Raw genomic sequence first — 18,012 nt, 5'->3', positions numbered from 1 at the left:
GGCAACCTGCAAGCAGATTATCCAAATGTAATGACTGCAACAGTGAAACACGAAGAACATCCCTTAGTAATGAGATGTGCCATATAGGACATTCTGACCACAGTGGCAATGTGGTGATAAAAAGAGAGGTTGTTGTCAACCTATGTTCCCAGATCTCTTATAACGCCTTCTGTGTTCAGTGGACTACCATTAATGTGGCAATTTATGGGAACCGGGTTTTTCCAAAGGGTATGACGACACATTTTGGCATGGAGCTTAAGGCCATGGTTCTGACACCAGTCGCTGGTCTCAGTGAGGCCATTCTGCAGGATGTCAACATCACTTGGGGAGTTAATAGCTCCCAACTTGCAATTGTCTTCGAACTTTGTCAGCCAGAGTCCGTTCGTGTTGGTCTGGACTAACGGGAGGGGACACAGGACTGAACTCTGTGGGACTCCACTCATGACTAGTTGGCAGTCTGAATTGGAGTCAGCTACTTTCACACTGTGGGTTCTATCTGTGAGCCAGTTTGCAACACACCCATGCTGGAAGTCTCCAGTATATGCGTTGCTATGAGAAAATGTGTGATGTAACAGCTCTGAATTGGTAATGAACTGGCTTCCACATGACAGCATAGTAATCTCCTCAACTTGGCTATCATGGGTGTGTAGGTACACATCTTGGAGATGCAAAGAGAACATCTATTCTCCTGCCTGTAAACAAGGAAGGACTGTATACGAACCACCTGGTACGTCTTTCACACGGATTCAAACTGAGGTCAAGAATCAGTTTGAGGTCCTGGGTCTTTTTGGGCACAAAAAGAGTATAATCTGGACCCGTTCTGGTCTGGTGGGACTTCTTGGATGGCTGCTTTTTGTAGAAGATTCTATCCTGTTGAGTGACCCTCAAGCAGAGTGATACTAGTGGCAAATGGGAGGATGGGTACCTGGGAACTTTTAAAAATGATATAAAATAGCCTCTGGATACAATATTACTGTTTTTTAAATATCTTTATTAAATATGCAACATACATTAACAGAAAAGAAAACAAACCATTTTAACATTTTTCCATTTAAAAACAATATATATCACATACATTTTCTTTGCTATTATCATCAGTCCAACATTACAAAAAATTGCTGAATTCTTGCCTTCCCTTAATCCTCACTCATCCTTCTCCTAAACATGATTATGCATGTATTGTTCCCACAACTTCTATTTACTTCTATGTAATTTGATCATTCCCTTTTCTAAAGGTCCCTCTTCTAGTTCTTTCATCTCTTCTATAATAAATACATCAAATACAGCTGGTGTAGACTTTGATTTCCATCTTCTAGTAATTGCTCTTTTGGCAGCGAACAGAATTAAATGTAAGGCCTTACTATATCTAGGCAATTCAGATCTCTATCCAAGCTTGGGTTTCCTTACTTACAGCCATTTGCACACCCAATATTTCTGACGGATTTTAAAAATTTCCTACAGAGTACTCTGTCAACTCGTTACACTCCCAAAACATATACTCCTAGTTTTACTCTTCATCACACCTCCAGCATTTGCTATCCACCTGTAGAAAAATTATTTTTAAGTCTGCTTGGAGTATAAAACTACCTGTGCAAACACATCCAAGCACACATCCTAAACCTTCTGGACTTGGTTGTGTACTTGGCAGCCATATTGTAGGGCTTTGAAGAAACTAATGGCCTGTGGATCAAACAAGAGATCTTTGTCTAAGGGCAAATCCAGTATTTTAGACTTGAAGTTCACAGGGATGAGCTGGCTGAGCCAGCCATGTAATCAGTGTGATGACTGAACCCATGGCAGCTGCCCTGGAGGAGGCATCCACAGCATCATACCTGCATTTTATGCTGTGTCAGGCTACTTGTGTAGCTTGGGACACCAAGGTTTGCATTTACTGCTTAGAATCCACTGACTGTGGGTCTGACATAACCTTTTGCAAAAACTAATATAGACAGCAAATACTTGGTCATTTGGGTCTGGTAGCGGATAGCTCTGAAAGCTAGGGAGGAGGAAATGTAGACCTTTTTTCCCCACCTATCCATATAGCCTTACTATTCTTGTCAGTGGGAAGGGTATTAGCACCGAGAAGCAGCTTAGATGTCTTACTTGAGGATTGGGAGACTGCAGTGGGGTGAGCCACAGGATTCTTGTACAGGTATTTAAGGTCATCAGATAACTTCGAAACTGTCTGCTCTTTTAGATGCTGGTGGCTGAGAATCAGGAGACGTAGAATGGAAGGTGTCCTGTTACGCTACCCTACCCATTTCAGCAGCCTCACTAAGGCATTTCAGTACTTTGATTTTTACACCATGGTATCTCTGAACCTCCGAGACTTGTTCCGGTGAATAGCCTGCTTAAAATGTTTGAGGCTCAGACCCCGGAGTATTTCAGAGTAACCGGAATCTCTTCTCAGACTAGAAACTGGGGGACTCTATGTGGTCTCTCCAAAATGATTAGCATTGATCCTCCAAGGTGTCTGTCTGTAAGGCCTCAGCAGCCATACCATCCTCTAAAGGGGTCTCTGTAGCATGCAGCTGAGAGGTTTTCTGATGTACCATGGGTTCTGCAACCTCAGCAGGTATGTCTGACTCAGAAATGTTAGACTGTGAATTGTCTTGGGGTCTCAAGCTTCTTTGGTGGAAAGGCAACAACAGTACTGGGGATTCCACCTTCTTTGCTTGGGTCAGGTGCATCACATATTTATTTACTGCATTTGTTAACCGGGAAAGTCTACTGGACCTAGGTGAGCCCGTTTTTCAGTAGAGGCTCATGGAGAAAAGCTACAAATAACATTAATAGTACATACAAGAAAAGCACACTATACAGTGTATATACAGTCTCGATGCATGGAAATAAATATTAAACACAATGGTACAAGTTATTTATAAACATTACACATCAATATTGTGTACAATTTGACCTTTGAGGATGGAGTTAGGTAGGGTAGCAGTTTTGATTGCTACCTGGAGTTTTGTAGGCATAAGCAGTTGAATTCAGCAAGTCAGAGAGCGCTCCTAAAGAGTCATATTGTAGAAGGATATAGTAGTGGATCAGGTGATAGGAAGCACTATTTTGGCACAAGTACATTGCCAGAGAGAAGAGAGGTGTGATCTGAGAGACTTCTTAAACAGAGCAGGATTACCAATTGTTTTGATAGAAAGCGGGAGGGCATTCCATAGTTCTTGAGACAGTAAGAGTACATTTGACCAGCTGCAAGGTTAGGTTTTTCAGCTTTCAGCATCACTGTGTTTTTGGATCTTAGTGGCCTGTTAGGGTGGTACGTAGTCAATAAGGAGGAGAGGGAGGGGCAATCTGAAGGCTTGTATAGGAGTTTATGTGTAGTGGTCAATTGTGAATAAGTGAGGTAGTGTGCAAGTTCAAGCCAGTTTAGCTGTTGTAGGGATAAGCAGTGGTGTGCTGAGTTTTTTGAATTTGTTACAAATTTGGCAATCTTGTTGTAACACGAGTCCAATTTGGTTTTCAGAAAGGACTGGGTATTGGTGAGGATTGGGGCACCGTACAGTAGAGATGGTAGCAGGAAGGATGATGCTAGAGCTTTTCTAGCAATAATATTAAGGCAGTATGTATTGTCTATAGAGTTTACCTATTTTTTTATGTGTTTTTTTAATGCTGCTATGGATATGGAGGTCGAATGTTAAATTTTCATCAATAGCTCCTAGAAGTATGGTAATTGGAACGACTTCAATGAGAGTATTATGGTACTGGACAGAAAAATCATTCTTATTCAGAGTGGTAGTTTTTTTTTTTTTTGGGGGGGGGGTAATATTAGAAGTTTGGTTTTATTGGGATTTAGAGCAAGATGGTTGCTTGACATCCAAGTTTTGGTCGAAGTGAAACCATTTTGGGTAAGACGTTGTACCTCAGATTTGGCAGTAAAGGTGAATGTATAATCATCTGCATATTTGCTGCGTTGCCAGTACTCTGATATCAAGCCCTGGTAGGGATGACACTCTAGCCTGCAATCCAAATGACTTCTTGGCCTCATCCCTCTCTATTACCTTTCCAGCTTGAGATTTTTTGTTCCCAATATCTGCATTCCTTTGCCAGGTTTCTCCAGTAAAGTCCAACTCTCTCTTGCCTATTTTCTGTACCCCTACTTGAAGTTATCCCTATTGGTAAAATCTCCTTTCCACGTTGTTGTATGGGCTTAGTTCTTAGAATACTTTCTGCTAATTTATAAATATAATATCCTGCATGATTGTCATACTTAATGATTTGCATCCAAAAATCACCATTTCTTGAACTTCTACCTTGCTTTATCAATATTCCTTTCCAGTTTGAATTACACACTTCTGCTTGTGTTATGTATATAAGCCTTAGCTGTGCAACTCAAAATATCCCTTCAAAATCAGGTACCTAAACCACCCTGTTCTATTGGAAAGATCAGTATATCCCACTTAACTCTTGCTCTATTTTCCTCCCAGATAAATTCCTTCAATTTATTATTGTCCACAACTTCTCTTCAGGTTGGTGAGAATATGTCTGCCCCATACACAAGACTAAAGGGACTAAAAACATTTCCACTGCTTATATCTTACAGTTTACATCCATAAAAGTTCCCAGTTTCTCAATTTTTGTATTATCTTTCATTTAGTCTCTTCCCACATACCCTTAACTGCCACAACAGAAGCTTTAATAATCCATTCTTCTAAATACTTCATCTTATCATGTCCCCATAAATATGAGTACTGCTGAACCAATCTGTGTGTGGGTACATAATTTACGGCTATTGCCTTTGTTTTATCTTCATTATTAATTTTATATCCCAAAAAGGACTTCAAACTGTCTCAAAATGTTCCACAACACTAAGATATCCTTTTCTGGATTTGTCAGACACAAAATAATATCTGCAAATGACGCCAACTTTTCCTAATCATCATACTGATTGTATCCTTGTATTTAGGAGTCCCTTATTTTCTTTACCAATAGCTCTAAATATAAAGCAAACAAAGAGGAAAGATGATACTCCTGCCTGATTCCCCTGTTCAAACACAGCTCATCTGAGAGGAACCCTCACACTAATTCTTAGCTCTGATCCTTCATATATCCTTCTAATTAACCTTAACATTATATCAGGGAATGCAAATGCTTTGGATGCCCTACTCAAATTTCCTGCTTACTCTGTCAGATGCTTTCTCTGCATTAAGACCCAACAACAACAGAGGTGTTTTACTGCATTCTGCTGCCCTCTGGATCATCATTGTTCTATCAATGTTGTCAAATGTTTGCCTTCCTTCTACAAAACCACACTGATCCATATCTATCAATTCTGGCAACACCTTAGCCATTCGTTAAGTTCGTATAGACATAAATACTTTATAATCATGGTTTAAAATTGAAATGGGTCTATATGAAGCTGGGTGTGAAGGGTCTTCTCCATCTTTAGGCAGCACAGCCACTACAGATTTCTTCCATGATGCTAGTGCTTCCCCTCCTTTTAAAATACTGTTAAAAAATCTTCCAGATTTGTATAACTTTCTTCATTCCTAATTTCCAAACTTCCACAGGAATAACATATGTTCCTGGAAATTTTCTTAACTGTTAGTTGTTGAGCCTTGCCTACCACTAACACTGGCATACATTTTTCATAAATATTTCCATTTGTCCTCTTTCTTGATTTCCACATTTCTCTACAATATACAAATTTTAATAAAATGTCCAGAATACCTAAAGCCTCTAAAGGATCGCTAGTTATTTTTCTTGTTATATGTTCCGTAAGCATGGCTGCAACCCTTTCAACATTCTGTTGTGCAAGTCACTGTGCTAAAATTTTTTGTGCTCTGGTGTTAACAAAAAAAAAATAGTTGACTAACTGCAATCTTTCTAAATTCATGCATATTATCCAGATACTTCCTTATTTTCTCTTTAGCACATTTGCTCCTCCTTTTCTGTGTGAGCTCCCTTACTCTGCAATACTTTAACCTCTATATAATTTCTATTGCTTCTTAACCATGTCTTTTTCTCTTATTTCAACCCTATATTCAAACTCCATTTTCATTTTATCCTAGTAACTAGCAATAACTTAAGAAGATATTTCTATCTTCCCTAATAACTCTCTAAATAATTTCTACTACTCATTCACTAAACACATCTTTAACAGGTATGTGGGAAAGCACCAGTGTCTTATTTTTACTTTATTACCCGCGTTACCTTAGTTTTTATTGGTGCATGATCAGAAACAGTTATTGGACATGTAAAAGCTTTTGATTAAATGCACATGCTCCTGTAAAATATAACTTCTACCTAGTCTAGCCCATTGACTGTACCATGGTGAATAATATGTAAACTCTGTATGAGTTCCTACTACCAAATTCACATCTTCCATACCAAATATTTTAATAAATTTCTTCAGAAATCTACCCTCTTTTGTTATATTGTCCTTTCTAAGTCCCCGATACATTCTCACTTTGGCAAATCAAATTCCAGTCCTCATCTATAAATATTTCCTGCTGAAAGTGGATTATTTCTCCCAGAATTTTCTTAAGAACCATAACAGCAGCTTTTGGTGGAATATGACTATATGCCACTGTAATCCTCCTCCCTCACCAATAGCTCCTTACTACCATAAATCTACAATTTTTGTCTTTTTACTGCCCTCATCTATCACTCTTGGAGCCCCTCTACCAATTAGCATAATTACTCCCATTTTCCACTCTCCCTGATTATTCTGCCGAATATCATTCTGACATCTTTTTTTTTGTCAAATTCTGGCGCTAATTTCTTTCCAAATTGCCCCCTGGAGCACTGCTATTTGCACTCTGCATTTCTTAATAAAATTCAATAGTCTCTCTCTTTTTATTTATACCCAAGACAATTCACGTTCTAGGATAATACAGACAGCTTAGCCATCATGATAAAACACTAATGTTTATTTATTTATTTTACATTTGTTGACCGGGATAGTCCGACTGGATGCATGTCCATTTTCAGCGGAGGCCCGGGGAGAAAAGCTCCAAGGGTAAGCAGATACAGCATTACATAATACCAGCATTACATATTACAAACAGACTATTTACAGAGATTACATAAGTAAGCAAGTTAAACAAGTTCCACAGGTTACAGTTAATCCTGAACACAAGTCAGGATTAAATTAAATTACACAGTAAACTGGTTAACAGATTTTTACACATTCTAGAGAGAGTTAGCCAGGCTTGATACATTGACATAGCCAGTTAAGTGACAAATGTTGTTTGAGTCTAGTTTTAAATTGACCTAAGGTGGAAAGTAAGGTAACATCAGCTGGAAGAGAGCTCCAGGATCTACTCACAGAGTTTGCAAAGAGAGAATCACCGGCTGTGTTATTAATTTTGCTAGTCTGAACTGTTAGAGGATCGAAGCGGTCTAGGATTGTTTTAGGGGGTGATAATATTTTTAAATGCAGGAGTATTGTCCGGATTATAGAGGATTTTATAGGCCATAATCAGTTGGTTATACTGGATTAGGCTGGGTAGTTCAAGCCACCCACGCTGATTTAGATTGATGCAATGACGTGTCCTAAAAGGCAGCCCAGTGGCAAACCTGGCAATGTGGTTGTAGCAAATTGAGAGTTTAAGGACAGACTGTTCCCACCTATTTTACATGACAGTTTTTTTTTAAGCTGACCTTTTGCATAGTAGTTTCCTCTCATCTCCATTTGAACCTAGGTCACATTTTTCAAGACTTTATTTTGATGAAAACCCTCAAAAAAAAACTAAATACAAAACACCTCATCCCCTATTAACTTGGAACAAACACACAAAACTATGTACATGTTCAAAACATGAAGTTTAACCATCTAGAAGGGAACAATTGCCCAAAATTGAAAGCTGCCCCTACAGGCATTATCTAACCTAAAATGAAGGTTACACATGCTACAGCCTATGCTCCCATTTACACTCACTGCTGTCTTATTTTCTTCTCTTCCAGATATGAAAAACATTTTGCATGCTTTTAGAAAATATTATCGTTTAGCCCTAAGAAAAAGCACACTGGCGATCTTTAAATAGCACTAAATTGTACACCGTTCTATTAACTGCATTAATTTATTAAGGCTGCTGTGGAGGTTGTTGCTTCTTATTCACTTCTCATAATTCCAAACTTAATTTTTTTTTCACAGAACGTCTTGCCATTGCACCTTTAAATTTTGCATTTTCCTCAGCAAAGAATACTCAGAAATCTCAAAATTAACTGCTTACACCTGCAGACAGCTTGTCTCCATGGAAATGTACTCCTCAATGAATCTTGAATCTGAATACCCTCAGATGAACACTTCTCAACTCCATTGAACATTTGCCAGTGGAAAACAAACAAGCCTATATCTTTGCAGTTGTAAGAAACTTTGCATTTTCATGGCTGTTGACATTTTGACTTAGTTTTTAAGCCTACATGCTTACAAAAACACCTGTTTACAGCTTGTCAAATGCAGTAATCTAGACATTCACCGTTCACTGCACATGTACATTAAACCTGCTTTTGTCCAGTCTTTGTTCTCGTTATACAGAAAAAAACATTTCTCAACTAAAAAAATGCTTACTTTAATATCTTTAATACAGACAGCAGACACTAAAAACATTCCTCCCACATTTAAAATACCCCTGACTACACAAAACTGTTTTACTGTACATAACATAGTTTATATTGTGAAATGTTTTATACAAATACTTAGAACAAAGATTGTTTTACTAACAGTTAGATTTCCCCATTTTAGTCTCCTGTGATATAAAGTGAGGCATATTCTTTAGTCCAACCACAAGTTTAACAAAGTCAAAAAAGCCCAGTGTTTTTCAGCTACTTTTTCTTGCAAAAACCACATTTCACAAATGTGATAAAATGCTTTACAATCCATTTATTCACTAATTTCAGAGTTATCAGTGTTCTTCCTGTTCATCTCCATCTTACAAAACTAGACTATGTACCAAGGTACTGCCGATTCTGCTAACATCCTGTGCTTTTTTCTGTCTCTCAAGCACTTTCCTTTGAATACTGGAAAATACTTCACTGACGGTGTCTATGAAACTTTGCATCAGAAGAATGAGAAGCTGAGTCCCCTTCTGCTTGCTGACTACCTTTTTGTATGATAACATTTTTTTAATTTCCCCCTTAGCCTGCTCTGCATCAAAAATTACTTTGATCTTGCAGGAAAAAATACACTCTGAAGACAGCTGGCTGCAGCAACTTGAATATCACACCTGCCTCTTGACATTTCCCATTTGGTGGGATAAATTTGCTCATCTTCTGCCTAGTGTACAATGAATAAACATGTTCTACACTCTCCTGGCTTCAATTTTTAATACTTTCCCTTCTACCACAATTTTGTCAGAATAAACTCTTTCTGCTGGTATTACTGTGTCTTTACTAATACAGGTCTTGGCTGTTTTCTCATGGCCAAGTTTGAAGCACAGACTCAACATGCCTTTCAATTAAATTCTGCTGTGGAACACCAGTCTAGCTGCTTATTTGTGCATTCATAAAATTAATACAGTCTGTTCCTTCCAGTTTCTCTGGTACAGCAGAAAATCTTGGGTTTTCTCTCCACACTCAGTCTTCTAACTTTAGTTTTTAAACCGTACTTCTTGAGAAACCTTATATTCGGTCTTCTTTTTCTTCAGGGCAACCGCTGTTTTTTGCGCTCGTCATCTGTTCATCTGACTGGCTAGTTAAAGCTCCTTCTAATTTTTTTCAGCCTTTTGTTGTCTGAATTGATATGTTCCTTTGATGTTTCATTTATTTTAATCACCTCTGACTACATTTGATTTATTTTTTCCTCGAAATTACTGGACGACATCTCTTAAACCAAAGCTGAAACCAGAACTACACTTTGCTGAACAGTTGCATCCTCCCCTGACAGTGTCTTCTCTTCACTTTTTATGATTGATTTTCTTTCAGGTTCTCCTAATTTCTTCTTTGCTGGTATCCAGACAGTATATTTACTAGGCAATAATTGAATTTTATCAAAAACAAAATTTTCAATGGCACTCCTTTTTCTCGATTTCTGTTTTCAAACTGGGAGAGCTGAAGTTATGCTGTTGATTAGTCTGGAGACATCTTAGAAGAAGTCTGGATACAATATTCCTGATCCAATGGTCCTGCGTTATGGCTGGCCACACAGAAAGATGCAGAAGAAAGACATCCCCTGACTGAATCCAGAGTGGGAAAAGTCAGTCAACTCTTCTCTCCAGGGGGTTCATACTGTAAAAACATCTGAAAAGACCCCCTGAACCCTTGCTGATCCAGACCACCAAAGGACTCCCTGAACCCATGCTGATCCAGACCACCAAAGAACCCCCTGACCCCTTGCTGATGCAGACCACCCCTGCCATTGCATGGAAGTTTAAACGGGACACTTGGTCTATCTCTGACGGAATTGTTGGGATTTGCAAAAATCATGTTTTTCACACCCTTCTGATTCCTCTGAAAGTATCTTTGAGGAGCTAAAAACTTACTCCCAACAGCTGTCAGCTTTTTGTCCACTTGCTCACATTGCAGTAGTTTATCTTTTCCTTTCTGTCCCAACAAGGAAGATTCATCAAAAAGAGCATGGATGAAAGCTACTTTGAAGTGCTCCACTACACTTGTAAGGCATAGCCAGGACTGTCAGCACGCTGCAATGCCTGAACCAGATGCTCTGGCTGCTTTACCCACTGTGTTACATAAGAAGTACATGGGTAACAATGACAAAGGTAATGCTACCTGGCTCTCCAACTGTACTATCAGTTCACCCATGGGCAACTGTTTCAGAGTACCTATGGTTTTGTCTGTGTGAGACTATTGAAACCTAATGTATGCCAAGTAGTTAATCATTCTGACTGAAAATGTGCATAACACACACACCCACTTTCCAGGTCAATCAGTTATCCAGGCCTTTTTGCTGGAAGGATTAATACCCAGAGCAATCTCTGGGTCCTTACATATGGTGGATGCTGATGCTGCTATGGAGTCAACAAGTTGACCTTTGGCCTAGTGTTGCCCATTTTTGAGGGTCTGCAACACTATGTTCAGCTTCTGTGGGATGAGCTTAGCAAGTTCTATGTCTTTCCATGGCTGGGGAGCATACCATACCAATAATCCTACTGAGAGATGGCATTATATAGGTCAATGAGGGAGCGAACCTATAAGCTAGCTGCAAAATCTCTTCTTCCAGTGGGGTTTTGAGTCTACTGGCCAGGTTGACCTCTGTCTTACCTCCAGAATCTCACCAAATGTGGTGTCTTCAGGAGAGGAATGGAGAGGATCCCCCACTTCATCAAAATCTGTGTATGGGGAGAGACTCCAATGAGGAGTCCAATTACTTCCTCTAAAACTGCTTCTTCCTAGGTGGGCTTATGGGATCTCATCCAAGCTCTCCTGGGAAGAGAGCACTCCAGACCTCAGTAATTTGCAGCCCACATGAAGAAATTTACAAAAAAAAAATAAAACTGAACTAATTCACAAATACAGAGTAATCAGAGATGGTACAAAGTCCAGCAGACAATTAAAATGGCTACTGCAGCATTCAAAGATTCGTATGTTAAGTTTACTTACACAACTGTACAGTGTTTGTCATTAGATCACTGGGCAGTAGCCTAAGCTATACAGCTAGATTACCATAAATTAGAAACAAATTAGGAGGAGGAAGAAGCTTAAGAATCCAGGAGCCCCTGGAGAATGGTCCTAGCAAAGTCTACTCTGAACCTGGAAAAGAAATCCAATTTGTATTGCTTTATAAAAGTATTCTAAGAGGACAAAGTTGCTGACTCATGAATACTTCTACAGTCCACCCCTTTCCAGAAAGGCACAGAAGTAGCCAAAGCCCTGGTACAGTGGTCCTAACCTACCTGGAAGTGTCTTGTTATGATGAGCATAACAAAAAGAGACAGCATGGAACATTGGTCTTGAAACTGGGCATCGTGCAAGCAAATCTTCTCATGACTGACCCAGTGGCAGCAACTCTGTAGATAGTTGCAGCAGCATCACAGGAACACTTTAGAGGAATTCAAGGAATTTCTCCCCAAAGAAGGGGGAACAATAAAAAATAAATTTTCACATTCTCAAAAGACAGAAGCAAAAGCTAACATACGAGTCTGGCAGTTTAGAATTCTGAACACTAACATGGCAGTGGAATAAACTTTCTTTCCAAATCTGGCAAAAGCTTTCTCATCCTTATCAGAAGGAATGAGATTAACATTAGCAATTTGTTTAGATGATGGAATTTTCAATAAGAAAATCACTGCAAAGTATGTTTTGGGGTTAGAAAGCAGATATATTCAAGTCTGAAATACCATATATAATATATTATACATTTTCGGGAGCAAGTAATTTGACTGTGAGGTAACCTGCAAGCTATCAAAAAACGTCCTCTAAATCTGACAAAATGGAAGGGACCACTGCAGGTCATGGAATATCCAACTGTAACACATACTTTTGCTGAGAAACAGGAATTTTACTTTATTCCCACTGAAATACCACTTTCATTTTAGTTAGAGTCTCAGAGATAGGCCCTCTAGATGAAAAGCTGAAGGAGCACTTTCCTCAGAATCAGAATTTTCAGCTTCTAAAAATAGCGAACGAACATTCTCCCTCCAATCCATGTTCTTCTAACTAAAAATCAGGACCAAAAAGAGAGGGACCTCTTTCTGCCAGAAGAGGAGGTAGTGAAATAAAAAAAATCTAATTAATTCCTTAGTAAATCCATGCCCACAGATACTGATTCAGAAAAAGCTATATTCTAATTTTTTTTTTCTCTTCCTGGGGGACTACCTGGAATAAGTCTGACCTGAGGCAAGCACACTAACACAACCCTTTCCCACCTATAAGGTAGACATAAACCTGCCCCCCCGTAACCAATAAGAATATTTCCCCATTTCCAAAAGGTACATCCCGACAGATAGAGAGGACGTGTCTTAACACCTGGCCCTTAGTGGCTGTAGGTGTTCACCAGAAGGACTGGGAGAAAATTAGAGAAGTCTGAGGAAAAAAGTCTGGCCACGGCAAAGTCACGCATCAGCAGCTGAGGCAGAACAGGTGCTGGCTTGACACCCAAAGAATTCCTATTAACTTTCCATTTCTTACAGATGGAAAGAAGAAAGTACAAGGTAGGCCAGTTCCAGGGTTTCAGCTGAGGAAGTGAGGAAGCCATGAAGACTGGTTAGCAGAGCTCAGAAGCGTCAGTAAACCTTGTAACAGCAAAAAAACAAAACAAAAAAAAAAACAGACCTGCTGTTGAGACAAATTCTATGAAAACAGTAAAAAAAATGTTTTTAAATAGCTATTTTTTTACACAATTTTCTTATGCTTGTGAAAGCAAACTGTATTAAAAAAAAAAAAAGCAAAATCTGACAAGTAAATAACTCACAAAATGCTGATACAGGATGGCATAATGTCCTTGTTCCTATAGTAAAACCAAAGCTCGGACCAAAGATAAAATAAATTCTGAATTTATTGAAGAAAAATTACAACATATCCTGGTTGAGCGCTTTCATCCACTCAATAGTGAACTTCATCAGAACACTTTGAAAAACAGCTGCCTGATATTTAAAAACATTTTGGCGCCAAAAACACATTCAAAATTTAAAGTAACATTAACTAAAAATAAATATGAACTTCAAATGTACATTTGCTGAAACTGCATGCAATATGCACGATCTTCATTCAACAAATTGTTCATATATTACAAAAAATGCACTTCTATTAATAAAATGTAAATAAATACATACATACAAAACATACACTATCTAAAAATTACTAACTAAAAATACATTCACATACTATGGACTAAAGAAAGCATTCCTGAAGTGCATTCTAAAAAACATACTAGTAATTACAAAAAATTACATAAAATTCATAATGATAAATTCAAATTAATGCACTAATAGGATACTCTAATAAGTATCTTCTAAGATAGTTTCTAAAATATTTTCTAAAATATCTTCTTATTACTGGTGGGAAGCTGAATATTTTATTAACCTACAATACTATTAATATTGTTTGATGCATCACAATTATTGGAACAAAAATGTATCAAAAACATATATCAATTTTAAATTAATATTATATATGTACATGAGAATATGCTTAAAAAGATAAATGAATTCATCATATCAAAAAGACTATTGTCTAAAATAAATTCATCATATCCAAAAAAAGCTTAAATATGCCTACATAGTCTGCTGACTTAACCAAGCTGCAATAAAGGTTTAATAGATATAAAATCATTTATACCTGGCTTCCTATTTGCATCTGTAAGTATCTGCCAATATATTTCCCTTTTACCCAAAGAAACCTTAATATTTCTACCCCGGGGGCTATTTAGAACATAATCAATAATAGCAAATTTAAAATTGTATTCCCACACTGATCAATGTGTCTAAATAAAGTGTTAACATCCTTAGTCCTAATGCTATATAAATGATCGTATATCCTCTTTAAAAAAAAAAACGATCTTTCTTGCCTATATTGTATGCAGGGCACATCATACACTTAGTAAGATAAATAGTAAATTTGCTACTACAATTCCCTTGTCTAAAATATACATAGGTCTTGTTAATATTCTCAAGTTTCACCCCTTGCATCTCTCATATTAGAGAACACTGATTACAACTTCCACATTTAGTAGTGTGTTTTCTCAACTTAGTATCATTCCTACTTTTTGATCCATGTTCTAATGTTCTTTTAAGATTAAACCCCATTCTGTAAACACAATTGGGACATTCACCAACTATAGTCATAACTCCTTGGTCAACAACCAAAATATTCTAATTTTATTTCACTATGTTTTTAATATATTTAACATACGGGGAAAACTGGAGAACACATACTCGACGATGATATGTTGCCAGCTCCCCTATCTGTTTAACATTATTTGTACTTATCCCTGTACCTAATAAGGGTGGATATTTTTTACCCCATTCATGGGTAACATAATACGTGACATTGTTTAATACTGATATAGGATAACCTCTACTTACAAATAATGACCTAATAAAATTAATCTCTTCTACCATTGTAGCATAACTTGAACTCATTTGAGCAGCCCGAATACACTGCCCCTTATAAATGTTTCGGAGCATGTGTCTCGGGTGGTTGCTAGAGTATTCTAAATAACTGTTAGAAAAAGTTTTTTTCCTATAAATTTTAGACTGAAAGCCTTGTTTAGAATGGTATACATACGTATCTAAATTGGCAATACCTTCACAACTATAAGAATGAGTAAATTTTAAATAATAACTAGAATTATTAATGAACTCAAAAATATTTTATACTATCTTCTGTACCATCCTATAAAATAAAAATATCATCCAAAAACCTAGAATAGTGAACTATGTGCTTGTAATAACTGCTCGTAAACAATTTAGTAGTTTCCCATTCCAACATAACCAGGTTGGCAAAAATAGGGGCACAAGATGCACCCACAGCTACCCCCCTGTTAGTCTGAAATTCTCTCCTTCATAATAGATGCAACTGTCATCTAATACTAAAGTCATCATATCCATAATGAGACAAATCTTATCCCAATCGAATTTGGAAAATTTCAAACTGTTGCAAAAGTCTTGCAACCCCTGATCTTTAGGGATACAGGAAAACAAATCAACAACGTTGATGTTAATAAATATAAGATTACTTTTCCAAATATTAGGAGTCAAACTGGCCAAAAATGCCCATGAATCCTTAACCAAATGGGGTAAATCCTGATGTATAGGTTTCAACCACCAATCAATAACTACACCTATAGAGTATATTTTAGAGTGGCTACTTGATACTATGGACGAAATGGTGGGGTTTGGATACATTTATGTACCTTTGGGATGCCCACGATTGTAGCTAATGTAGGATATTCTGTTTTTAAAAAAAATTATATGCATCTACAGTTATCCAATTGTCTAATAAATATTCTTCAATGCTGAGGTCAATACGTTTGTGTCCGATGTTAATTTCATTAATCGACACTTGTACATAATTACCTGAATCATACAGGATTTTATAAACTTCTTTCATATAATCAACTGTATTGTATAAAACCACTCCTCCTCCCCTTGTCGGGTTTCATTACCCGTGCATCTTTATTATTGATTAATTCGGTCAAGACATCTCTTTCACCAAAAGTAAGATTGTCTTGCATTTTCCAATGTCTAATATTGTTATATATTTTATATATTTCCTGAATTACTAGTTTCTCAAAACTAGCTACATTAGGGAGGTTGGGTGGTATAAAGGTACTTCTCTTTTTAAGGGCATCATCAATAAACATAGTGGAACTATCTTTAAAATGTAAAGCTAAATTCAGTTGTCTACAATATAGTTTAATTTCAGTAATAACATCGACAACATTGAATGTGACACTAGGGATGTATTTCATCCTTTTAGAAAATATTGAAAAGTGTTAAGGTTTTAAATCGATATCAGCATAATTATATATCTTAAAATCCTTATATGTATACACAATGTCATCGTCTTTCATATTAACCTGTACTCGTTCGTTGCTTTTATCATTATCTAATATTGATAGCCCCTGTAATAAGACTGATTCCATTCTTGAAATGGACGCTTCCACTTCCAATCCTTTCTCCATTTGTTTGGGGCCGGGCATAGTTTGTCCCCCTGAAAATTTGAATGTCTATCCTTGTCAAAACCCTGTTCAGCTCTGGCCCCTTCATTATTACTTTTTGGATCTCTTATCTCCTATATTCCAGTTGTATGCTTTATTTTTATCCTGTTGCTGATCCCTCAACATTTTTTTGTTTTTCTTATCAAAAATTACCTGTGCCTTTCTGTTTTCAATCCTATACTGCTTCTCATACAACTTTTCCCTCTGAGGGAACAACAAATCATTAACAATAGTATTATTCAGCTTCTCCACCTCTACCAAAAGTTTGCACAACCTCTCGTCATTTTCCTTAACATTTGTCATAAACTCAAATCCAAATGTATAAAGCAGAGCACTAAATTCGGTAACAAAATGTTCGTCCAAAGTTAATTCCATAGGAGTTTAAAAAAAAAAACATAACCCCAAAGCTACGATACCTAAATTAATACATTTATTTAAAAAGGCGTTGTCAGTTTTTAGCCCTTTAATGTTAATCAAAAGTTTACCCAAAGCATATATCATATCCCTTAAGGAACCAAAGGATTCAATTCCTTTATTAGTCTTAACATTTTGACTATGCATGATAAAATCAACTTCTGTAGTCAAAAAACTGTCTAGTTGGTGCACTCGACTATCAACTTGACCAAAATTGTTAGTACTAATAGCTCGAGGGCTAGAACTACTATTGACACTACCTTTGGCTTGTGTAGCCACAGTAGAAAAAGTCCTAATAGGTTGAGTACGCTTGGGATGAGCCCCCAGGCGCTTAGCTTCATCGTCCATGTGGAACAGAGAGAATTCAAAAGTAATGCCCTTGGTAGAGTCCACACTACCATTGCTGTTCCCCCACCTGAATGTTATGGCGTTCAACATCTGAACAGGCAGACAGTCTGCCCGTTCCCTGTCTATTAGGAATATCTATTTGAGTAGTAACACAATGGGAACGTGAATGGCAACTTTGATTAGATGCTGCAGTAAATTCCGTAACTGTTCTGTCCCTGTGCTGTAATTGAGCAATCAATTCAACCAATCGAGAGACTTCTCCTCATAAGGTATTCACCTCCACTTGCAAATTGCTCAATGCATCTCTGTCCAATAAAGCTTTTGGCATCTCTATAGTACTATCAATCCCAAACGACTATAAGTACAAAACCGACAGCAGTCAACAACGTAAATAACTCACAAAATGCTGATACAGGAAGGAGTAATGTACTTGTTCCTATAGTAAAACCAAAGCTCGGACCAAACAAAATAAATTCTAAATTAATTGTACCTATAGTCATTGGGGGGGGGGGGGGGGTTGTTAAGAGATAGACTTGTCTTGAGATCTGACAGAGAGACCCATGTTCTGAGAACATACCAAAGTGAAATGAGAAACCCTCTACACCTCCTCGAAGGTTGGTGCCTGAATCAAGCAGGTGTCCAGAAATAAGTAAACGCAAATCCCTTTGACCCCC

The 18,012-nt window shown here is 37.4% G+C and overlaps 1 protein-coding gene across 1 annotated transcript in view; it reads right to left on the bottom strand.

The window, feature by feature from the left end:
• SHC1 (SHC adaptor protein 1) overlaps window positions 1–16,951 on the bottom strand; it is a 974,352-nt gene extending 957,401 nt beyond the window's left edge. The window contains exon 1 of the mRNA XM_044079286.1: window positions 16,632–16,951. Coding sequence (XP_043935221.1) covers window positions 16,632–16,951 — 320 coding nt within the window. The remainder of the gene's footprint in view (window positions 1–16,631) is intronic.
• Between the last annotated feature and the right edge of the window lie 1,061 nt (window positions 16,952–18,012).

This window comes from Protopterus annectens, chromosome 8.part0 (genome assembly GCF_019279795.1).
Source record: "Protopterus annectens isolate FY-2018-M chromosome 8.part0, PAN1.0, whole genome shotgun sequence".
NCBI lineage: Eukaryota > Metazoa > Chordata > Ceratodontiformes > Protopteridae > Protopterus > Protopterus annectens.
Note: the sequence above shows the minus strand (reverse complement) of the source record. Positions and strands in the feature narration are given on the sequence as shown.